Here is a 25,153-nt window from a genome sequence, read left to right on the forward strand (position 1 = left end):
CTTTCAACCTGACGTAGCTATTTTGGGCATTAAAAAAATAAAAAAATAATTATATATTTTCAAAGATGCGTTGTGAGTTTGTAGATCAGCTATTGTCCTGGAATTTCTGGGGGTGATTTTTCTTTTAGTTCTGGTAATACAAGATAAGTGGAGTGGTTGGAGGTGGTCCTTCTGCTCTTCTACTCGAGGCATTACATGAAACTCAAATGAAAATAGCTCAGACATTCCATTATACCGACATGAAATTACACATCTTTATGTTGCCGACCTGCTACTTTGTTGTTGAATTACTAACATCATTACCTTATACAAAAGGTTTTCTATTAATTAATTTATTTAATCATTATTTAATGTCTTTTGTTGTAATGAGGGACCAGCTGATGTGGGAGGTATGGGGTGGGTTGGTGAGCAGGGGTTGATTTTTATGTAACCATTTATTGTCTATAAAAACCTGTATTGCTTTTGTAGAAAAAGGAGGTAAAAATTAATTATAAAAAAAACCAAATCCTAATCCTATACATGGGCCCATGTGGTCTCGCATGGCCAGACTACTATTCCACAATCTCCGAATGTTATAGTCTCCCAACAGCTGAGAAAAGAAGCTATGGTCTGTTCATAATTTTTCAGCCAGGGCTACCGTGCTCCAGACTGTATGACAGAAGCATTTGAAATGTGTTGAAGGCAACAGTCTTCAGCGTGTGTGACACGGTAACAAGAAACAAGGCCTAAATACATGTTACTTACAATATAACTTTAGGGACATAAAACCTAAGATACAGTATAGTGTTTGACACCAAGTAAGATGAGAGAATTCTGGGTGACTGATCACAGATGAGTTGTACACAGAGCTAGCTGCTGTATATCAAAACGAAGAAACTGCAGAGCATCCTTATCTCAGCCAAGGGGAAGATCATGTTTTCGCCCATTGTCTGTGTTTGACTTACTGGGGCTAATCTTGCAAACCGCTGGATCAACCAGTGCCAAATAGAAGTACCTCTGTGCATTTTGTAACCACACCTTTTATATTTTTGAGGGGCGCTAACCCCTCCAATTCATGGCTTTCGGAAATTATGTCATGTGGCAGCCAAGTCTATGGTTTGTTTAAAGCACATAATTACATAAATCGTTTGCCAGCAAAGTCTATGGACTTTGAAAGTTTGTTTAGGGCAGCAGTTAAACATTGACGAAGTGAGACGTCATGTGGCCAATATAAATACAGTGGGCCCTGACTTCACACAAGTGTGTGGGGGGGACGGGACTTTATTTTGATAATGTAAGTGAAGGGAAGTTGGCCATAACCAAGCCCAAATATAGTCATAGATACATAGTAGCTGGCTGACTTCACAGACTGGACACCCGGCCTAGCGGAGATACAGTATGCACTCAACCGAGCACATGAACATCTCTAGTTTTCCTCAGTTATTTAGCTTTTAACATTTAAATACAGACCCAATCTCTAAACAAAAAGTAATCCACGTAAAGCTGGAGAAAAGGTGGCCTTGAGCGGCATTAATTTCCCATTAAGTCCCTTTGATTCAACATAATGCTAATGACCATGAAGGCACTGTGAGGGAAATGTTGGAACGGGTACTGTAACCTAATATGCTGAATCACATTAGCTCAAATTGCCACAAGTCCTACGAGATGAATATTACTTTATTTACACCAAGACTGACAGATCAGGTCTGATCAGACTCCATGTAGGAAGGGCTGAGCGTTGAATGGCCATTCCGCCCCAAATTCACGGGTAGACAATTCTCCATCATCCCCTTTCCAGTTACAGTGCTGCAGTGTACTTACTGTCCAACTGACCCCCATCCAGGGTGAGGTAAAAGCAAAATGGCCACCGTGTGTGAATATGGTCAATAATCACTCTTCCCCTTGTTTCCACTTCTGAGACTCCTCCTGGCGTGCATCGGGGTGAATCTGGTTCCTCATCCCGCCCAACACGTTGGAGGTGGCTTCAGTGGCCATGATGAGTGGCTTAACTACCGCCGGCGGCAGCTGTCGCAGAACCCCGCCCACTGCCCCCGTCATGCCGCGGTGCTCGTGCTCTCGGGTGGCTGTGTCATAGATGGTCAGTGCAGTGTCTGTGATTCCCTGTAACGTAACAGACATTCCATTAACAGACAATGGCTACGGATCATATCAGTAGCATCGTAGTGTACAGGTATTGCACTTCCAACCTCCAATTTTCAATAATGTGTCATAGTTGTAGTCAGGGGTGTCAAATGCATAATTTTAGGTCACAAGCCGGATTGTCTAATTCCCCTAACTTTTTTCATGTATCTCAGTTGTTGCTATAACTATAAAGACATTTCACTGAACCAATGTTTTAAGATTACATAGCAAGCATTATAGCCTATTGTAGGAATGCGAAGTCCCACCTTTTCTTCCCATGATCAAATGGGAGAGATACAAGTGGAAACAACAATGTATTTAACAAAACGTAAATGAGTAGGCTATCATTGTAAATGTCACTGTCATCTCTTTGTGTACTAAGCTTAGCTTTCACATGGAGAGAAGGAGAGATGCAGAGAAGCAGGGGAATCAGAGTGTGTGTGTGTGTGTGTGTGTGTGTGTGTGTGTGTGTGTGTGTGTGTGTGTGTGATTGCGTGCGTGTGGCAGCGACAGAATAGAAAGAGTTCCAACGTTATGGGGCACAAGAAAGATAAATGTTATGAAGTGAGTTTTGTAACTTTAGTAATTATCTTTTTCTCAATACAGTGGATTACACCACTTCAGCATGTTCTTCTTATTTGGAACAGCCTGCCGTTATGTCCCTCGCTTGGTGAAGGAATCAGTTGCGGTATATTGTCGTGTCCACATTTGTATTATTCCTGTGAGCGACACGCACTGATTGCAAAGAGGGATGTGGGCAATTAACTGGATTGCTCCAACTCAGATAATTTCAGACTGAGAATGTGACTGGGGATTGAAAGAAGTTGCGCACAGCACAGTAGCAGTTAACTAAATGTATAATCAATCACCCTGTATTGCTTTCTATAGTACCTGCCTACACACAAAACTCCTGGTGCAACAGTAGGGAGAGATTGGCATAAAGTTTGCTGTTGTAAAGCAGAAAAAGTGCTCCTCGGAGCACAGGTCTCCACCAGGTCAGGTAGGATATTGTGGGCCAGCAATGTTTGGAATTCGCCAATCTAGGATGGAATATGAAAGATTTCATGGATCTGTCTTGATCACTTGACTATAGAGATGTGTACCGATTTGCGGGATGATAACATTTGTAGGAGTATGACAAATGTTTAGCAAAAACATTTAGCCTCCTGGTGTTTGTGGCATTTCGTTCAAAACGGGCCACTCCTGCAAAGTTGTCAATCTTAGCCAATCAGCCGATGTCGGAGACAATAAATGGTTGATTTTTGTTCTCCAAATCAGTAGCTGGGTGGGTGGGCACAGGGCACGCATAAGTAAAGTGATGGTCTGACACGTCCACTCCACGTGTCCTCGATTAGGCTCCGAAAGTGCTATATTTTATGGCAACATAGAACATGTTTCGTTTAGCTTGATACACCACTAGGAAAAGTCTAGCCGATTTCAGTCAGTCTCATGAAGGAGTTGAGGTGAGTGAATTGTTATGCAAAATGGCCAGGGGCCATGTAGGAGCCGGTCGAGCCGCAATTAACACATTACCAACCCATCACTGAGCCTCAGTTTGGCCTAGGCTTGGCTTGGCTGTAGAAAGGGAGACACAGACAAGATACTGATGGAGGTGATGCAGTTTCAGTAGTTTTCATACCTCTTTTACAACAGTGTATGCTTTGGCCACTCCTTCTCTCAGGTCCACAGGCTGATGAGCCAAACCGTAATGAGAGAAGCGTTTTATCCTCTTTGTCTCTCTCTCATCGGGCACCGGAGACACCATGTCGTACGCCGTCTCAGCTGCTGCCTATGGAGGACAGAAGTTGCATAGTTGTTTGACTCCTCATGAGGTGGAGTTACTGAGGTCTCACTTAGTTCAAATTGAATGAATTAAATGAACTATAACTAATGTATAGTTGTAAATGGAAATGGACAATTCACCTGGACAGTCCGCACCATACGGTTAGTGAGCTCCAGAGCAGCCATTGCAGTAGAAGTCCCAAAAGAGGCGGTGCCACGTTGAAACCCGCGAACTATCCGACCGTCCTTCCGGTACTGCTCTATCGGGAGCCAAACCAAGTCCCTGAATCCCTGAACTAAGAGCAGAAGAAAGAAATTGTTCCAATTTGAAGAACAAGCTTACTTATCAGGACAACACATGCTGACACGATTACAGTAGGATGGAAACATCATCAAGTGAAGTATATATTTGTGTGACCTAAAAGAAATTCAGTACCCTGCCTGTCTATTTGTAGAAGCCGGTTCTAGTTTAGAACAGTTTCTACTCACCCAACTGTACCAAAGAGTGAATAGGTCCCACTCCACCCAACAGTCCAGGCAGCTGGTTCTTCTTGATGTCATTTAACCACTCGTTTATTGCATAGGAGAAGAGTTTATCTACACCCAACAGTCTGAAAGAAAATAGAAATTTGTTCCAATCAATTCCTCCCCACACAATACTGTGTTGTCACTGCTGTTGTACTCTACTGGCTCACCTGCTAGTGAGGAGCAAAATCATTAAACAAAACGAAAGTTTAACGAAAGTATAATACGATGTTTGACACATTTAAACATACCCTTGTCGATAGCACAACCGTCGTAGTTTCAGTTCAGAACAATTCAGCTGAGTCAACCCGATTATGATCCCTGCAAATGTTCCCTGCAAAAAAAAGCATTCCTAAGATTATTCATCACAAGCACAAGACAAACAACAAAACAATGTATTTTCCCACTTTATAACAACCCACATACCTGCTCCATTGACACATGTTTCCCATGGTAGTCCAGGCGAATGGGAACTTCAGACGTAAACCGAAACTCCCTGGTGATAAACAAGACAATCGTCACACACATCTGCCACCCACTAGCTTAATAAGCACATAAGCTTGATTCCATAATTCACCGTACGTAATGGTGTTGCATTGCAAGAAAATACACAATGCCAATTTTGAAAATGTTTGTCTAGTCTGTGTTGTTTTTGGGCTTTTATGCCTTTATTGATAGGGAGAGAGAGATGGGGAGTGACACACAGCAAAGGTTGATTGGCAGCCTAGGAGGTGCCCAGACATCTACGCCAGCCATCCGGGCCGTTTGTCTATACTCTATAGTCTTACGGTTTGGTCACTTCACTATTAGTTATAAGATACACATACCTAAAGAATATGGGTTGGTCTGTAAAGGAAGGAACGGCAGCATCAGTTTCGTTGGAATCTTCCTGTCCAGACGTGGTGAGACCGTTGTGAGAGAGGCGTCTCTGAGCAGGCACTGAGATGATGGGAGCAGGGTCCTGGCTGCTGCCTGGGTGCTTAGAGAAGCTACAGGAGATCTCTGGGGCAGCTGGCTTCTTCATTGATACGCAGAGCGCTGTGGACAAAACATGTTGACATGAGACAAATTGAAACTGTTTTTGCCCATTGATTGGAATTGGGCTCAGGCTGTGCAAATAAATAAATACAATAAAATAAACTTTAAAGTTTTAATGTTCAGAACCGTTGAGAAGCCATTGTAAAAGGAGTATTACCTTCTTGTTCAGGTGGAGAGAAATACTCAACTTCTGCAGCGAGACTGGCAAAGAAATCCTTCATGAAAAACAGTGCATCCTGCAAACAAAAAGGTTATGTGTCTGTCATGTAGAATTCTACTGGATGTTGCTGATTCAAGATAGGATTTGATCATTTTAAAAGGAGGAGTTCACCCAAAATACACAAAAGAAATACATATTTTCCGTACACATTTCTTTCTTCACAAAAAACTGCAAATTGGCAGGTTTACAGTTCTCAATTAAACTGTTCACAATGAGGTCAGTAGATTATCAGGAGTAACTGTATCAAGATTTCTGGAAAAGAGACATTGCTGCTGAGTTTTTCAACTTTAAAATTTAAATTGAAACCAAATGGAGTTCCATTGTTATCAGGCTAATGACAGACATCTCCAAATCTCGAAAAGAAAATCATATCAAAACTATCTGAATGCCACACAGAGAAAGAGAAAACGTGTTTATATTTTGTTATTTGGTGTGAACCGTTCCTAGTTTTGTACCTGATCAATATTGAGACGAACAGGCATCAGGGAAACACGTAAACAACACTCCTGGGGAGCTTGTCCTGTCTCTGGACACATGTGCAGCGCCCTCACCGTCAACTAACAGACAGAAAAGCACAGCATAAGGAAATGGCTTTCACACAACACACGTTTGTTCGCTCTGACAGGGCAACTGTCATAACTACTGTAGGAGTAATAGATACCAAATGACTGACTTTGTAGCATGGTGGCCCCATCGTAGTTTCACACTGATGATTTTACGGTGTAAATACAGCCCTCTTCTGTTTTAACGTATTCATTATTTTTCCTGCGGTCATGTGATCCACGGGGCTGCCCATGGTCCAAAAGGCAACTCATAGATTAGCAAACACCTCCATCTAGTGGCAAAACTGTTTGGACATACACGGAGGGACGTCATTGGACAGTGTTTTTCCATGCATTGGCAAGGAATGAGTTTAATACTATATGTAGGGCTTTAAGTAACCAACAATCACTAAACCAATTAAATTACTAAAAAGTAATTTGATTAATTTTCACATTTACGGTAACCACTTACCGCTATATACTCCATAGTATGATGATCGTTAAAATAGCAGATCTACTCGCCATTTGTGAATTTTTCGGAAGACAATTTTTTTTTTTTTGCATATAATAAATTAATAATATAACCAAAATAGTATCGCCAGTGGTTAATCGTACAGTATATGTTACAGTGGCCAATGTATCTTTCCTCACCATATTGGAGTGGGCTTTGCGGGGCATTTCCTTGCTAGAATACAGATAGAGGAACTTGTTCATCTGTGAGGTGGCCAGTCTGTCTCGAATCTCCAGGTCCTGAACAATGAAGACCTGTCGGGACACTGGCTGGTCTGCTGCTGACCCAGGATCAGCCTGAGACTGAGGGTACACCTCATGTTGGAACCGTACCTGGAAAGAAAAAAAATAACATCAAATCGAGAACTGACCTATATTTGAAAGAATAATCATCATCCTAAATCATCATATATCACATCCGTGCTCAGTCAATCAAAACATCACTATGGGGTACACAGAAACACACCGCTGTGTGTTACGTGTTGAATCCTACACGTAACATAGAAATGGTCGGAAATCTCGGTACGCTCAAAATATGAAATATGAATATGAATATAAATTGCTTGATGAATCTGACCCATTATCTCCACTGGTCAATAAAGTGGGGATGGTAGTGGTAGGTGGTTGTGGTCTCCCATGTGGGAGACGTTGGTTAGAATCCTGGGTGTTACAGTTACAACACATAAAACGTATGGAATGCCGCTTTAAGAGCAAAATGGCTTGCTGGATGACAACTATGACTATATATCATCAAGAGAGAAGAGCAACTCAGAAGAGGAAGAGCTGTACCTTGCTGAGCTGGATCTCCATCAGGACATCAGGGTTCCTCCCTTTCCCGCCCCCTGCTCGTCCCGCAACCCTGCCCTGCCTCACTGGAGTCTGAGAAGGGGAACTATGGGGAGTGGAACTGCAAGAATGTCAAAAACCAAAAAGAAAAGCACAAATCAAACAAGTCAATTTATATTTGAATACACTTATAGCATCGCTATAAATAGTTATTTGTGCACGACTGATGGATCGTTCATGGCTCACCCCCGGCTCCATGCTGGAGATGCAGTGAATGTAGCGTTCCCAAAGTCCTTCCCACCGTAGAGATGCCAGATGACAGATATCTCCCTGATGAGGTAACGCACCTCTGGAACGGGGAAGTTCATGGCCCCACGGCTTGAGTCACCGCTGTCCAGAGGCTGACTGAAGTAGTTGTCTTTGATTTCTATGATATCTGAAGTCAACCGCTTCACCACGGGCTCCTGATCCCGATCCTGAAACACACCATTCCTTTGAAGCAACAGACAAAACGTATCTTTTTCCTCAAGCTCATATGAAGTTCGGTGAACTTGGCAACAAGCAATAGGTGTGACGGAAGTACGGAACCGAACCGTACTGCGGGCAACTGGAACAGAAGTAGCTAGGTGGCTGCACCGACAAGTGTCAAATTGCTACTGGTTCCACTGACTTTTTAAACCATGGACACCCAAAGGTCATGCTTACCTGGTCTCTGGAGCCTGGGGTCTCTAGGATACAGAAGTCGTCCGTCTCTTGGGCCAGGGTGGGCACAGGGGTAATGAGGGGAGAGTGAAGCATCATTGGGTAGGTGGGGCTCGACTCATGCGTTACGTTTCCGCTCTCGTCCGGAAACAGGAAGAGGTCTGAGCGAGGAGGGTCGTGGTCGTGATTCCGCTCCTCATGCATGCCTGTATGTGTGGGAAACCACAAGTCAAGTCTCATATAAATGTTCAGGCTGACAGCAGCTCAAATACATTTTTTGGCCTATCCAGATTGGAATTACATTTATTTGATCAAGTATGAACAGCAAAAGAAAACATGGAAACAGAGTTTGCTAATCAGATTTGAGCTTTTGCTTGCCGGTAAGAGCCGATCTACAAGTTCACAACGCCTTACGTCAATACCACAGTAGGCTTTGAAGTAAGATTGACGATGTGCGAAAACACAAATCCAACCTGATCACTTGCAAATAATAGTCCTGAATCATATTTGAGAAACAAAACGGATTTTCCTGCACTCTGAACAAAGCCATAACAAATTAAAGGTTTATTGTAGATCCACTGTATATAATTACAGTAAACTCACCGTTCTGTTGCAGGCCCTGTGCTGGCTGCCCATCCGTCTCCTCCATAGCTTCACTCATCAGGTCCTGTAACATCTGCTGGTCAGTCTCAGGGAGCAGAAGAGTCTGGGATGGTGGCCGGCTCGGGAACTCCGCCTGTCCAATGATATAAAAATGCTCAGACTGAGACTTCCTGACTAGGGCTTTCTGTCCCATGATATACGCTCAGACTGAGACTCAACTGAGTCACAACTATTACATAATGATTGCCTGATCGCTATGATTTGAGATCCTCACAACTATTTTGCCATAATCACCAGAATCTTTTCCATTCATCTGTATGAACTCACCGGTTGCAAAATAGCCGATCTACATGCACACACTGTGTCGTGAAGTGAGCTTATGGATCGCCTATTTTTGTAAAAAGAGTATTTGTAAAAAGTATTAAATGCCTGGCGTGTTTTGGCTGTTTCCGTGTACCGGTATATTTAAATTATTTTTGTTTACAAAGCCTAAAGAATAAGTTGATAAATTGATTTATATGTTCAAATGTTCAATGCCTAAAACCACGCATAAAAACAGTGTGATGTGACAATAAAGATGACTCTGATTCTGAATGAAAATTATTTGTAATACAATCTGGTGGTACTACTAGCCGATTGTTTTACAAGATTACATTGAAATTAAGAGTTAGGTCTAGGCATGTAACGATTCACTCAACTCACGATACGATTCGTATCACGATATGAGGTTCACGATACGATTTTTCACGATATTAAAATATATATATATTCCGTTTACTTTATTTTATATAATTTATCTTCCCCCCTGAGATTTTTTATTTAACTACATTGCAAAAGAAGTAGCATTACTTTTGACAGTGCAGAAACATAATTGCCTTCCTTGATGAGCATCAACGACCATCATCACCTGGGCACAGTCACAGACACACACAGCTCCCCTCTACAGTGCTCTACTACTGAAAGTGACTATCATTTCTCTCCAAAAGCACTTGAATATGATGAAATATGACTAAAGCTCACATTTCACATCACACTAGCCCCCCTAAAAATAAAAATATTTTTTATTTCAATGAATCGATTCGATTTATATCGTCGGGATTAATATCGATATATATCAATATACGATATATCGTACCTTGGCTCTGGCTGTGGTGCTGCTGCTTTTGGCCTCCGGCTCTGCAGGGGGCAGCAGGTCTCCGTAGCTGGCCACGTACTGGATGAGGTTCATGAGGGCTGCACAGGAGTCTGAACATGTTCTGATGTGAATGACATCACTGGAGCAGCGCAGCTCGAATCTGGGCTCTGTCTGTCACCCCAACAAGAAAAAACCAAAGGGTGACGAAAACAGAATCATGCAGCAGTTGTTCTCAATCCCAAAGTGGGGCCTGGGGACCCCCAGGGGTAATGCCTCATACCTCAAACATCGGCTATTTTCAAATAGCAAATGTGTATGTATACACTGGCTATTTAAAAATAGACAATCTACAATTATTTTCATCAGTGGGTAGAAACAGGCTTCCACTGAAACATGGCGATTGTTATCATAAGAAGCATGATTCTCACCAATACTCCATCCATTCCAGGTTTGACAGCTGTGATCCTGAGCTCCAATGTTCCCATGTCGACTACCTGTACATAGTCTGTGGAATAAAACAAAGGTCAGGGCAATCAAATCACTAGCATCTTAAAAAAAACCTTTAAAGGATTTATTTTATTTATTATCCTACCACGCGTTAGATTGACAGAGACGGCATTAGTCTTGTCGGACAGGAATAAGGCAGCCTCATCCAAAATGATCCTGGAAAAAGCACAGAATATTCTGTAATGACATATCCCTGTTGTGGCTCTGCTATATTGTCTGTTTAATAAAAATAAAAAACACAAATAAATCATATAGAATATTGTAAATAAAAAAAAGATCTACATTGAAAATAGCTTTTTCCGAAGTAATAATTAAGACTATGTCTATGGCCTACCTTGTTTTCCCAGTAGCCTATCTCTACTGGGGTGTGCTGTAACTAATTGAATGTCAGGTGAGAGGAGCAAATATTTAATCCAGAATGTATTTAGCCTACCCAGACCTGGTAGTACAGGTGTGCAGGTGATATTTATCAAAACTATTCACATAATTGATTCCAGATTCACATACTGTAGATTCATGCCTTTATTCATGGTGTTAAATTCCCGAGAAATGGACCATCTTTCACATTTCACACAATATACGTGTTCTGTTATGTGTAAATATACTAATGACAAAAAAATCGAATCAAATAAAACAATACCCCTGACATAAGGACCTGAACTTTTTGTACCTGAGTGTAGAGGAAGAGTGGTCTAGTGAGACACTGCTGGACACACTGAACGTCTCCACAACCAACAGTGATCTGACAGGAAGGTAAAGGGGTCTGTTGAGAAGACAAAACACATGAGATGCATTAGAATACAAAGAGAGAGGGGAGTTGCACCACTACATTTTTTTTCAATTCAAAGGGCTTTATTGGCATGAGAAAACATACGTTTACATTGCCAAAGCAGAAAGAACAATACAACAATACAGCAATACAATCAAAACAGAAATGATGTACATTTGAAGGTCAGAATCTTCAATAGATCAAATTCTATGTACCAAGGTCACTCAATGCAGGTATAGTGCAGGAATATACACAATGGTTAGTCTTTAGGGTGGTTGTGTTCCATTTGCTATCCTTCCACTCAGTTCACACAGGTGTGATTCTTTTTAAATCTTGAAAATGTGGTGCAAATCTTTGAATATATATTCTATCAGAGCAAACGTTTTTAATTCAAATCTTTGCTTCTGGGGGGGGGGGGGTCCCTGGAACAACCCCACAAATAATTTGTGGGCTCCTTGACATGAAATATTGAGCACCACTGATATAGAAACAGGTATTTCAGAAAACTGTCAGGATTTAGAAGACTTTTATTTATTTCGACGTCAGGCCTAAATGGGTTAATACTTTCATAACAGGTTGGTTCTACAGTACCTGTAATCTAGAGAGCAGCTCCATAGGTGTAGATGTAGGGTGGTGATGGACGTAGGTGGGGTGTATCCTAACACAGGCTCATCAGAAACATTCAGGAAGTCAACAATCTATCACACACACAAAAAGAAAGAGGTTAATATTGTGCTGCCTTTCAGCAAAAGTAGCTCTGGTAGAGTTATTTTGGTTCTAGCTCCATCTTGCCCTACCTGGTCATACCAGCCCAAACTGGAGGGCACTACCCTGTGCTGGAGTGTTGCCCCCCTCACTCCAACAGCCACCAAGAATTCCTTTATGGGAAACAAATAGTTAGCTGCAAGTAGTAGTGGATATAATTAGCAAACTGTATGGTAGAGTAAGAGTATGTTTAACACAATATAACTAACAACTGCAGGGATTGCTTTTCTGCTGAGAAATGTAGATGATGTGGTCAGGCAGGACAACACTGGTGGCATTGCATGAAGCGTCTAAGCTTAGCAGTAGAGATTTCAGTGAATGCGGGAGACTTGAGTGGTCTGGACTACATTAACCGTCAGTAACAACTTCACAGTCACACAATTCTCGATTCACGGTTCTCCTCTCAACATCTATTCATTCAAACTGGGTAAACAGATTAGTATTGCTCTGACCTTGACATTTCGCTCCATGTTTTGGGATGAGATTTTGACAGCAACAGACAGCATGCTGTGAGCCTCCAGGCCAATGCCCTCCGAGGGTGTTGACACTCTGACAGGAGAGGACTCTGATTGGTAGATGCCTGGCTCCAGCCAATGGGGATGTGTCCTGCAGGGCAACTTGATGTCTGAGCCAGAGGTGTTTCCCTCCACAAGGCCTAAGACATATACAGACGAACCATAATCAATTTAACTGTTTTCAACCCGTCGTTGAAAACGCCCACTGCGCCGGGTGCAGTACTTAGTTTAGACAGTTTTTGGTTTAAACTAGTCATTGGTTAGACCAGTCATTAGTCCTACAACTACAACCTATCTCAAACCCTCACCCTAAACTTAACCTCCCACGGGGCAGCACACCTAAACCTAACCCATGTCTAACCAATGACTAGTCTAAACTAAGTATGCACCCCCACTGCCCATGTCTTCTGTGTATTTCTCTGCGAAACACACAGTAATCTCAGAAACAGATTTGAAAAAGTGACAGAATGACCTACATCCATGAGACTGACACACAGACAGACAGAAGTTTTGCATTGGGTAACAATTCAACTAAACCACATTTAAATGAATGGTTTACCTTGGTGGTACATGCAGATGCTGCTGGTGTGGAAGCAGATGAAATGTTGGTCTTTGTAGCCTTCATACTGAGTGACACTGAACAGTACTGCGTTCTTCACCTCCATCCAGAACTCTCCGTGTCGGTTCTTCACTACAGTCTTATCCTCCCTCTAAGGAAGACACATTAAAGGTCTAGTGAGTCTATTAGCAAGAGGTCAAAAGGCATAGGCGTAACAAAAGAAAAGAAGAAAAAAAAAGCACAAATGTATAAGTTAGGCTTACCTTAGCATTAGTCTGTAGAGATATCAGGCCGTGGTTGACACTGAGGATGACAGAGAACAGGCTCTGGGACGACTTACTCTGCGTCTTGGGTTTTTTCTTTTTGCGAGACCGTAAACCCAGTTCAGACACAGGACAGTAGTACTGAAGGGTCTCCTCCTCTGAACCGCTGGTGTCCTCTGCAAAAACATCATAAATCATCATCATCATCATCAGCATGGAGTCAAAGAGTGCCTGATGAATATGCCCAAAAAATATTAAAGAAAGAATATTCCACACTCTGATGGTGTCACATTACAGAAGATTAGCATTTGATCAAATGCAAAAAAACTGTTTATCATAAATGTTTTCTCACCCTCAGGCCCAGTGGAGCGGAACTGGCTGAAGCTGTCCTTAGAGTACGTGTTGATCAACTGACTGGCTACAGACAGTCCAACTCCATATGGCATGTTCTCAACTGTCTCCACTGGTGACGGCGCAGTGGGCTCCCATAGCAGCAGATCATTATTTACTCTGTAAGACAAATGGGGGGAGTTATGTAAACTCTATTTCAGAAAACAATTTAGATTTATTTTTAGTTTTATGTGAAACAATAAAAACATGGCATTGTATGAAGTCTGTACCTGTTGTGTAATTTTTCATAAAATGTTTTGCTGGGCAGTGCCAATTGGACATTAGGGATATATAATTCAAGAATGAAACGAGAGTTGTTTGTGGTTTTATCCTGGAACTCTGTCATCTCTGCGATATCACCGGGAATGACCATCTGAAAAAATAGAAAGATTTATAGAAGTTGTGTCACTGCCATCATGTCTATAAAGACTGTCAGGTTTGCATAGCTGTACCCCTCATACCAGTTTCAGAATGATGTACTGTCAAATGATTGGGGACAGAATTCAATTCAAACAAATAATAAACCTCTGTTCCACTTTACTGCTAAACTCCACCCATTCCGGATATCAAAAGGTTAATACCAATGTTTGAATTTGGCATTGTTTTTTTTATATATATATTTTTTTTATCCCACGATTTTGTAACCCATTTTTCACCCCTGTGTCAATCATCTAATGTGATCCTGGGCTCTACACACCCTCCACCAACCTAGTCCCCATATATGGGGGACAAGGGGAGAGCAACGGACTTGAACTCATGCTTCCTTCATGCCTGAGTGTCCAAGTTGCTCCTTTACACCTGACAGGGGGGAGTTTCCCTGGTTGGACGTAGCGCGTGGAAGGAACACGTTATTCCAACCAGTTCCTTTCCCCTCCATCAGGCGCCCCGGCTGGCCAGGGGGAGGCAGTTTAGTGACCAGGATTAATGCATGTTTTTTGTGAGGGTACCTACCCTAGGGGACACGGGGAGAACATGCAAACTCCACACAGAAAGGCCCTTTCGCCAACCCCGCCTTCGGGTATGGGCACTGATGACGCAGAGGCACAATTTGGCACATTTTTAACCACTTTCAAGCTGGCATTGCTATTTTGGCCAGGTTACAATTGTAATAAAAATAGAGCGGTGCCCTTTGGGCACTGGCCTACTTGGAATGATGCAAGTAGGAAATTAAAGCCCCACCCGGAACGATGCTTGATGGAAATGAATGCCCCACCCAGATATTATGTCTGTGTCCCTTGTATGCCCATATATGGAGTTCTTTGTCAGGCATGCCCAAATATGGAGTCTATGCAGACATCAGAATGATGTCAGAACAGACCAGCTCCATATACTGTATGGACACTGGGTAGGGGCCCTGTCCAGAGCCAGAGAAAAGGCCTTTTTGGGGCAGTTCTGGACACTGGACTGCAGTGTGTGAAGTGTGTGCTTGGGCTAGTTTGGAGTACAATATTTCTGATCAGAGTTATTGGAGGCATGTCCGGGGCGGTGTGGAAGTTACCCCATATTCGGGCACATATTCAATGGATATACATATTATATTTTTGAAAATCGGGGAACGACTGACATAGAAACATAGCTTTTTCAGAAAACTGTCATTTTCAAACAGACATTTTTAGAATCTGATCTCAGGTCAGAATGGGACGCAACACACCTCCTCAGTCTCGTACATGACCCTGCGTGACGAAAAAGGTGATGGTTCATGTTTCCCAAAGTCGCAGACATCCTTCAGCGAGTGGGCAGCCCCCTCCTCCTCTTCTTCCTCTGGGGAATGGTCGTCGCCACCCTCGTCATCCTCAGCTGTGGCACGCTCGAGGATAGAGTGGACGGCAGTGGGGTTCATCTTCAGCACAACTCTGTAACACAGACAACCCCAATAGAACAACTCTGTAACACAGACAACCCCAATAGAACAAGGATAAAATGTGTTTTTTGTGACTGGTGTGGTCAGCTGGGCCAAAAAAACATCATAACTCACAGTTAAATATCAATGCTTTTTAATGCACAGCAGCAGTAAAGAACATTTCTTCAAGTTTTTATTTATTTTTATTAACAGCATTTACTTTTACTTACAAATCTTAAGTACAATTGATATGAGATACTTTTTATACTTATGCACAGTAAAGTAAATATATTGTGGTATTCAAATTATCATGACGACATTCTTTTGAGTTGGTTTGAGTGCATAATTTCTGAATGGGTTATTACAGCTATACCAGAACCTTACCGTGGCCAGTCAAACTTTCCGCTGTCAGATGTTGTCATATCTCCATCCATGGTGTGGGACACCCTGAGGAACCTTGCAGCTGGTTGAGCAGGCTCCTCCTGGAACCTCCCTGTGGAAGAGAGATACTTGCGATTAAAACGGTTCCTTGGCAAGAGGTTGGAGACATTTTGTTTCCACAGTCACATACCAACAAGCTCCCTGAAGATGAGTTCCATCTTGGTTTGCTCTGGAGAACTCCCTCCCATGAACTCAGTCTTCATCTCAAGGTCCTCCAGATCCAGGTATAGGATTTCCTTTTGTAGGGACTTCTTAAACCATGGGCCCCTCTCCTGATCCGAGCGCAGGTCTGGGATGGGGAATCGGACCACCAGGCACAGCATTGGGGAATTTACCGTCAATGACACGTGACAGCTGGTTGGTGTACGGCTGTCATCAAGGAAAACCTCTGCAAATGCCTTGTGCTGCAAATTCAATTTAAAGTAAAGACAGTATGACTTAACTGTCATTGCATCTCTGTATGTATTTATAATTTCATTTTACTGACGGGATGGCGGCCATTGCACTGTCTGCATTACTGTATTTACGCACATGAACAGGCTACTGGAGTTTACACATGTGGCTCCACATGTTGGACTCACCACAGAGAGCTATTTGACAATAAGTACTACAGACGAAAAACTGTTTAAGTCCACACTGATTATCCATAATGTAAAAATGATGGACAAGGGGTCAGGACAACGAGGCCTTTTCATGGAGGGAAACGTTGTGTCTTATTTATGGTGTATTGAATAAAAAGCAAACACCTTGGAGCAAACCTGTGTGCGGACTCTCCTCTCTTCACTGTACTTACCTTAGTCCAGCACCAGACAGGAACTGGATGTGCGCTAGCCACCTACCTTTTTATACTACTTTTCATGGAGGGGTCAGAATAAAATTTGGACTTAAACAGTTTTTCGTCTTTATGTGCCACTATATTGGTGATGAGTATAATGTTAATTCAGCCGTCTTATTGAGTATGCCCGACAGACACACTGCAGACAACCTGGCTGGTAGGTAAACTAAACGATGCAGTGTTGGAGGCTTGTATATATTTGATTCCAGTCACTTCAATGGCTTCACTTTGGTCACACAGGTCAGTGTTGGTAAAACAAATGTATAAATAAAAAGTCCCAATCTTTTTAATGCAAGATCTGTTGCTGTCTTCTAAAATGCACGTTAACGTTGCAGCTGCTAATTTCCCAGTCCGGGTGGACTAGGACTCAAAAGACCCTGTGGTATTTCTTTTTTTAATGGATAAAAAAAACTGTGCATTTTCCTTAACAGCTAACGGTTAATTAGCAGGCAAGGCCTAACGGCAACCGGTTAATAAAATGTCTCCAAATGGCCACCCCTAATAATTTCCAGGACTACACATTCTTCACATACAGTAGGCATATATCAAGATCTTGTAGCCCTGAAAATGCAGTTTGAGCTTTGGCTGTGCCAATTTCATACTTGTCGAAGGTAGCCAATCTACAAGCTCACGACGTGTCACATTGTGACGCAAGCTTGTAGATCAGCAAATTATTGAAACTTTTCACCTATGACATGCCTAAAATGGGGACACCAGGGTGAATGTGGTTCAGGGGATATCCTTACCAAGCTAACATGTTTATTGTAGGACGTATACATGTGAGAAGCCATCATCTCTGTGGTAGCCAGCTTCTGGGGCTGTAGTAATGAGTTAAGACGGTCTACGATGCTGATGTCTAGCTCGGAGCGGACCACACCCAGCTCTACGTGAATGTCGGCCTTCCTGGGGATGGTGCTCAGACGCACCTGGCCACCCTGTGCAGAGGAGTAGAAGATGGATCAAGAGCTGGAGATTAGAGCACAGGGTGTATTGTTGGCTTATGCCTGCTTTATACTTTGTCATGCGGCGCTGTCACATGCCGAAAATAGCAGATCTAAGCTCACAACACGTTTCGTGGGCGGCTGTGGCTCAGGAGGTAGAGCAGGTCGTCCAAATGATCTGTGGGTCGGCGGTTCGAATCCCGGTTCCTCCTGTCCACATGTCGAAGTGTCCTTGGGCAAGACACCGAACACCACATTGCCTCCAGTGATTGCCACCATTGTTGTGTGAATGTGGGAAATGAGTCAACGCTGGCATTGACTGTTCGCCGCTTCACCTCCCAATGTATGAATGAATGGACCATTGTAAAGTGCTTTGAGTAAGCACTCTGTGCGTAGAAAAGCACTATAAAAACGCAATCCATTATTATTATTCATTGGGCCGTGTTGTGAGCTTGGAGATTTGCTATTTTTGTAATGCGATATAATCGTATGACGGAATTAAGCATTATTACCTGAGGGCCTCTGCGCTCAGCCAGTTTATAAAGCAGGTGAAGGCAGGTGGCTGGTGACTCATCAGCATCAGCTGGGGTATCAAATGTCAGGAGCTGAGGTGTGACAGGGACACTTGTGAGACACACTCGTGAACGATGTGCCAAATGGGTTTAATTGCAGTACTTAATCAGCCAAAGCTGCCATGCCATGTGTGCAAATGTTGGGAAACCTAACCTCCGTGTACTGAACCCTTTTTTGGGAACCATCGGCAGTGGCTTCAGAGGGAAACAGGCATTCAACAAACTCCATCTTGCCTAGGGAAACATCAGTGCTAAAGGTCCGCAGGCTGGAGCCCTGGCAGTGCTCGTACTTTATCTTCAGATCTTGGCCCACAAACCTGAAGAGAAAGACCCTGGTTAGGCCTTAATGCACACAATGACAGTCCCGCCTTATTGGTGCCAACCCTGTGGAAGAGGAGTTTAGTGAGTAAGTAAGCGCACCTGAGGTGGTCGTGGGGGCAGGCCTGGTCAAACACGGTCCGAGACTGGAGGAAGGCAGCTGCAGGCAGCTGGCCTGGGTCCACCATGCTGAAGAAGTCTGTGGCCATGGGGGCAAGAGGGCTGGGAGCAGCTTCTGGTGGGGGCAGGGGGTCAATGTGGAGGACAGAGACAGCCAGGCTGCCCAGAGTCAGCCGGAATACCAGCTCTGGCCTCGACTCATCACCATGGGTTTTAGATGGATGGGCTGGAACACAACACGACAACAATGATGCCACTGTATGCATATACTGTAGATATTGTCTCGTTACTCGTCAGTAAAAAAAAACAATACAACAACAAACAATACAATAGAGAATGGAAAACTATGACTTGAACAAGAAGGATAATTTATTCTGCTGAAGCACTTACAGGTCTGTCTCACTAATTTTGGGGGGAATTGTGAATCTCGGGCCTGGAAAGGGCCTTCATTGGTGAGCTTCTCTCTTTGTCTTGGCACGTCCAGATAATCATCCCACAGATTCTACAGGGACAAACGCACACATTGAGTGAGACCAAGACACCTGCTAAACCTGCTTTGTCATATCAGCCGAAGCATGGACCGCAGGTATGTACGTATGTATATAGACAAAATAAACTCAGACCAAAGTATGATAATGAATAATCTATACACACACACAATGATAAATTATAATTAACAACTTGACATCTCTATCGGACAAAAGATATTGACAATAACAGATACACAGATCCAATATTTTTTTGTAAAGGCACAGAAGACATAAAATAGGGTTTAAGAAGTTAATAAACATTTATTTATGTTCCAATTAATGAGGGGCCTCGCCGCCTCATCAAAGTCCACTGAGGGTCTTTGTAGATAAACTTGAAAATGTCAATAGTGTATTCTAACATGTAGGTATAAGCATAGTGAAGGAGGTGAGCATTTACAGTTGCATTGCCACAAGGAGACTCCCCTGGGGAGGCAGAGTAGTTGCTGTTTAGAGACAGGTCCAGGTCGACAGTGGGCGGTTCACCCAAGGGCGGGAGGGAGGACAAGCTGTGAGACATGTCCATGTCGGCCATAGAGAAGAACACGTCCTCTGCACAGAGAATGGATTTAGAGGTGCAACAGTTAATCAAACTAATCAATTTAATCATCGTTCAATCAAAAAGTATTAAAAGTAGCCAATCTGCAAGCAAGCTACACCATGCTTTAAATAGAGCTTGTTTCATTAGACTAATTGGTTTAGTCGAGTACAAACATTATTATTATAATAATTTACGAAACATGCTTCTCGATTATTCAATGAATTGAAAAGGTTATCAATAGAATAGATGCAGCACTACATAGATTTGGTGATGGAAAGATGTGAGTAAAGAAAATAAGATCAGCCATTAGACCAAATGTCATTAGACAGAACTTAATCATGATGACAGCTGATTTGTAGGACTGCGGATGCTATTGAAACCAACATCCATTTTGCTCTGCCATCACACTTGATGTGGGAAAGTAAACCCCACCGCACCGCAAGTACGACTTAAGAGGAAAATGGCCGCTGTGTGAACATGGTCAAGCAGAATCTAACCCCGGCTAGACACGGTTCTGGTAGTCTGGCTCTCAAAGAGCTCCGGGTCAGCTCCAGGTGTAGCAGTGTCCTTCTTTAGACAGCGGTTCAGTTCCATGTGGAGCCGGTATTCATCTTCTTGCTGCATGGGACGACTTTTCCTATCCTTGGCCCATTCCTGTGCTCCTTCAAATAAAAAGCAAGAGAGGCTCCGTTCACTCCATTCCTACTGTAAATAACTATTATTATTTGTCTTTAATGTTGTTGTGGTGGAACCACAGACATCTCTAAACAACGGCCAGCTTACCTCCACCTGAGAAAGCTCCAAACATGTCCAGTAGAAGATGGACTTGTCGTGGAGACAAGAGGATGATCATTGTATCAATTTGTCCATCAACATCCAGCTGAAAAGCAAAGTATATATAGAGTAATTTTAATCACTGATTGACAGCGACTGCCCAAAAGGTAAAATCAAGTCAAATGAAATAATTTGTGAAAATCTAAAAGTTGGCCCAATCTCAATGAATGTAATATCTAGGCCCAATAGTTCAACAATCTTAATCCCTATCCGAGAGGATCAGATTTGGATTTTGGAGGTGTTGCAAGGTGAACTGCCTCAGGCTCAATGCCAACAAGACTAAGGAGATGGTTGTGGACAAACCACTACAGCCCTGCTATGACTCACTAGTGAGCTGTTTTTACTTGCATGTAAACGTTTTGCATGCAAGCTTCTTCCATTTCACAATGCTAGGAATTGTGGGTTATTGCCTCAAGCCAAGTCTGCAGCAATGCATACTTATGGAAAGTATCCACAAAAGGGTCAAAGAGTCAATGGGAGAACCGGTTTGCACTTGCCAATTCTACAGTGGGACAGCCCTCATGGACTTAACAGGGAAGAGCATCGGAGCCTGAATGCAGGACATTGAAATTGAGCCAATGTTGTCATTAAAAAGTAACAGGCATTAGACATGTACCTTTGCTCCAGGCATTACTAGGTTATGCTTCAGGGTAAGCGACAGTTCGACTTTACCACCAAAGCTGCCTATCTGCATCGGCTCAAAGGTTGTAGCTGAGGATACTGGCTCTGTGAACTGGGGATGAGGCTCACATATGATTTTGGGGTTCCAGCTAGGGGAGAGCTTGGCCTCAGTCTCCTGGAGAGAGAAAAGTTCTTACATTAAAATAAATAATAATAATAATAATCAAAGTAATGTGTGCCAAGAAATGAAGAAAAGAAAGCTGTAAACCCACTGCAGGTGAAGATTTGAAACCAGCACGCGCTGCTTCCGAGAACTCATCCCAGAAGATGGTGACTCCTTCCATCTGCAGATTTTTATGTGCAAATGTGGTGGGTTGGTGCACATTGACACTAGAACTCTCCTCACCCGTTTCATCGCAGTAAACAATCCTAAACAAAAGATTACTTTGTGTTATTGTACTTTAACAAAGGATTAACAAATACTGTAGGTCGACCCATTGAATTAACTCCACTTACTTGTTGATCCGAATCTCAAGAGCAATTCCAGTTTTGGAATTATCTGGAACGTGTTCAATTCTAAGAACTGTATTCAAGAACGTCACCTTGACTCTCCTCAGAACTAAAAGAAAAAAAAAGACAAAATGATCAATAAATACTTTGTGCCTATTCTACCTATTTATTCACGTTTTGACTATTTATAACATATACCTGTTTCTATGGTTTCTGCAAACTTCTCCAGTCCTTCAAATGGTTGAAAGCTCTCCCCCATATCGTCAGTAAGTTTCTGGCTTAGACATTCTTTGGCAAGCTGCATGCTGCTGGTCATGAAGCTGGACCAGTACATGGGTTCCATGCCAGAGGCTACGGGGGGGAAAGCATGACGAACAGCAAATAAATGACGAATTTAGAGAAGTGTAGTTCTCATCATTAAATTGAGAGATTAAAGGCAGAAATTACCAACTGGAAGTAAAGCAGGAGAAACTAAAGGTTCAAATTAATTCAGCGAGAATCGGGTGTTGGCCAGTATTCTTATTAAACCTTACTTTGACCATTGATCAGGGTCTCACTACACAGCTAACCCAGGGTTCTATAGTTTGGCTCTTTTTCCGTCTATACCAAATCTCTTTGCCGAACAAGCTCACAATGCATCACACCCTGTTTTGAACTTGTAGACCTGTTTGCCAAACATTCACCTATTAACCCATTCTGACCGGGCACCCATTTTGGTGTTGGCATCATGTTATGCTTTAGCTATTGAAAAATAGCAGATCTACAAGCTCATAGCGCGCCACCGAGTGGCGCGCTACGAGCTTGTAGGTCTGCTATTTTTGAAAAAATCGAAGAACGACTGACATTTTTAGAATCTGATCTCAGGTCAGAATGGGTTGATCAGACCAGTGTGTGTCCAGTGGAAACCTCGTATGAATCTGATCTCAGGTCAGAATGGGTTAATAGAAATACTACATGCCCATAAAAGGGACACCATAGCAATATTTGACTAGAGACCACCTAAATAGAGACAATCAACACCGAGATCATAATTGTGTTCATAGTTAGGACTCAAAATGTACACAATTTCTCTGCCAGTATTTTAAAAGGATCCACCTACTGTATTCTATTGGATACAGTGGTACTACATGGACTTAATCAAAGCCTTTAATTTAATTGCTTTCTGTGACAATCTTCTTATCCTTCTCAGTGCGCTGATGCAATAGTCTTAGTCAGACGGTAGACCATTACCCTTTAGAGTAGTCCAGGTCCATACTGTTACCTGTGATATTGCTATAGTGAACATTTTATTATGAATGCTTACGCTGCACACAGAATTAGGTGACATTATGCAGATTTTTCTCTTTTCCGCAAGAGTATCATAAGACTTAGGATACTCTTGTGGGAAAGAGAAACAATATAGCATTGTTCTTGTTTGAATAGTCTTAAGTTAGAAGCTTCCTGAAAGTGTGTTACTAACAGTGCCTGAATCGATGCCTGAATATACTATAGAGTAAAAACTCAATGTGCATGGTTGTACAGTAGCCACACATATTATGCATGTACTCTGTTGATAGTTCGGTACACTGCACTACAGCATCCCAAAAGACAATCCATTGATCCTTGTGATGTGGATCAATGCTCAAATAAATTAATAATTATTTAAGCGAGCATTACCCAACACCAAAATAGCACCCTTGTGTATGCTATCGGTATATTGACAGATATGAGACCATCAAATTGCGGTCTTGAGACCTGACTCTGGCAATAGTGTGACACAATAAATAGTGAGTTGCGTATGTGACAATGGGGGGTGGTGTTGGGCATTGTACTGTAGCTTATTCAGACACACAAAACCTACAATCAACCAAAGGTTTCCCATTAAAGAAAAAAGGTGAAAGTATAATTTCCTCACCCATCCGTGGTCTGGGTCTGAACACCATCTCCAATCCCTTGATCTCTAGTGCACAGTTTTCTTGCAATAGAGCCGCCCATGGTACAGTTAGAGAAATTGCCTGGATGAAGCCCTCTATTACCTCAAAGGGGGCATCTGCTGTCTCTAGAAGCTCATTCAGTGACTGAGGAAAAGGGAAGAAATGCTTAGGTCTATTTCAGTACACATATTTAAGTACGTATACTTAATTAGTATGTGAGACATTCTGTCATAATGTAAACATACCCATTTGTCCAGGGGGACTTGTGCAAGAGATCCAGTACCTTGATAGAGATCTAAGCTGAGTTGATCCAAACTCAACTTCTCCTGTAGAAAGTTTCCCAAGTACCGATGCAGGAGGTATCTGCAAGCCCTCTTTTTAATGGACTCTGAAAAGGGCCAAGGCATCTTCACTGGATGAATTTACCCCCGAAAAGTAAAAAGGTCTTGACGTTCTCAACAGAGGATGTTAGCAGCTAAGAAAATAGCTGCCAATTTACTCATGGATATCCTGTTCTGTCATCCTGTCGACTTTAAAAAGTCAATAAAACGTGATCCCAAGCTTCTTCCGCATCCCAATAGTGAGGCCACTTCAAGAGATGTGCTGGAACTTGGAGATATGTTTGGCAATTCGTCCGACTCCAGTTTGCTGCTCCTACAGAATATAAACACATGGTGACATGATGTAATCTGACACATCGATCGCATAATGTTTACAGACAGAGAGCCATTTGGCAAACTACAGTACACTACCACTACATAAAAATACATCCATGTTGTTTACTCCAGTGCAACGTGCATTTTATTCCTATTGTGGACTCCAGGAACTAAGACTTGTTAATTTATTGAACCAGCTAATTTGGATCCTTATAATAAACAATATATTACCATCAAACAAACAACACCAATGACATCGCAATTAATAAGCCGGGTATCGGTCACCCAAAAACAACTCGTACGTAACTAGCAATGGGGGTTTATATCATCTAATTTACCGCGTGTTAAGCTGTCATAATGATCAAGATATAAACAAGGCGGCTAGACAGTCACAAAGGCATGCCAAAGCTCTGGCTAGCACGTCAGTGGCTATAGCTAACCCTAATGAGTATACTGGCTGACTGGGCTATTATCTAGCAAGCTAACAGGCTAGCTAGCTGGGGCTGTCTAGTCTAGTGTCTAGACTTAAAAAGAAACATTGTATTTGTTAAATTCTCTTCTATGACAGATACACGTACACCGTCCAAATAAACATAAAGCCGTGGCAGCGCTGTGCAACACGCTGAAGGCCAGAGTTCAGTGTTGCTTCATACTTATCTATCTCACCTTCTGCATGAGTTGTTTACAAACACTTTCATGACGACAACTCAGTCCGCACCAAGAGAGCACGAGCACCACGGTGGACATGCACC

At 42.5% G+C, this 25,153-nt stretch overlaps 1 protein-coding gene across 2 annotated transcripts; it reads right to left on the bottom strand.

Moving 5' to 3' along the window:
* Window positions 1–49: 49 nt before the first annotated feature.
* atg2b (autophagy related 2B) lies at window positions 50–25,112 on the bottom strand. 2 transcript variants are annotated; one of them, XM_080783053.1, is made up of 43 exons: window positions 25,068–25,112; window positions 23,991–24,399; window positions 23,727–23,889; window positions 22,031–22,183; window positions 21,839–21,941; window positions 21,595–21,751; window positions 21,318–21,497; window positions 20,651–20,747; window positions 20,365–20,529; window positions 19,727–19,878; window positions 19,190–19,301; window positions 18,782–19,025; window positions 18,516–18,678; window positions 18,302–18,394; window positions 17,595–17,783; window positions 16,144–16,417; window positions 15,957–16,065; window positions 15,384–15,585; window positions 13,963–14,105; window positions 13,695–13,852; window positions 13,343–13,518; window positions 13,080–13,230; window positions 12,458–12,660; window positions 12,038–12,118; window positions 11,832–11,938; window positions 11,142–11,234; window positions 10,557–10,627; window positions 10,393–10,469; window positions 9,965–10,135; window positions 8,830–8,962; window positions 8,230–8,432; window positions 7,771–8,000; window positions 7,528–7,645; window positions 6,880–7,071; window positions 6,142–6,243; window positions 5,624–5,702; window positions 5,256–5,466; window positions 4,855–4,924; window positions 4,680–4,762; window positions 4,393–4,514; window positions 4,045–4,199; window positions 3,761–3,910; window positions 50–2,100 (listed from the first exon to the last, which is right to left on the bottom strand). In XM_080783053.1, the coding sequence occupies exons 2-43, from the start codon at window positions 24,150–24,152 to the stop codon at window positions 1,870–1,872; spliced, it is 6,228 nt and encodes a 2,075-aa protein (XP_080639179.1). In that variant the 5' UTR covers window positions 24,153–24,399; window positions 25,068–25,112; the 3' UTR covers window positions 50–1,869. The 2 variants fall into 2 exon arrangements, with proteins under 2 accessions (XP_080639179.1, XP_080639180.1); XM_080783054.1 differs by lacking the exon at window positions 25,068–25,112 and having other exon boundaries at window positions 23,991–24,883.
* Window positions 25,113–25,153: the final 41 nt, after the last annotated feature.

Source organism: Protomyctophum bolini (genome assembly GCF_963924005.1).
Source record: "Protomyctophum bolini genome assembly, chromosome: 15".
Lineage (NCBI taxonomy): Eukaryota > Metazoa > Chordata > Actinopteri > Myctophiformes > Myctophidae > Protomyctophum > Protomyctophum bolini.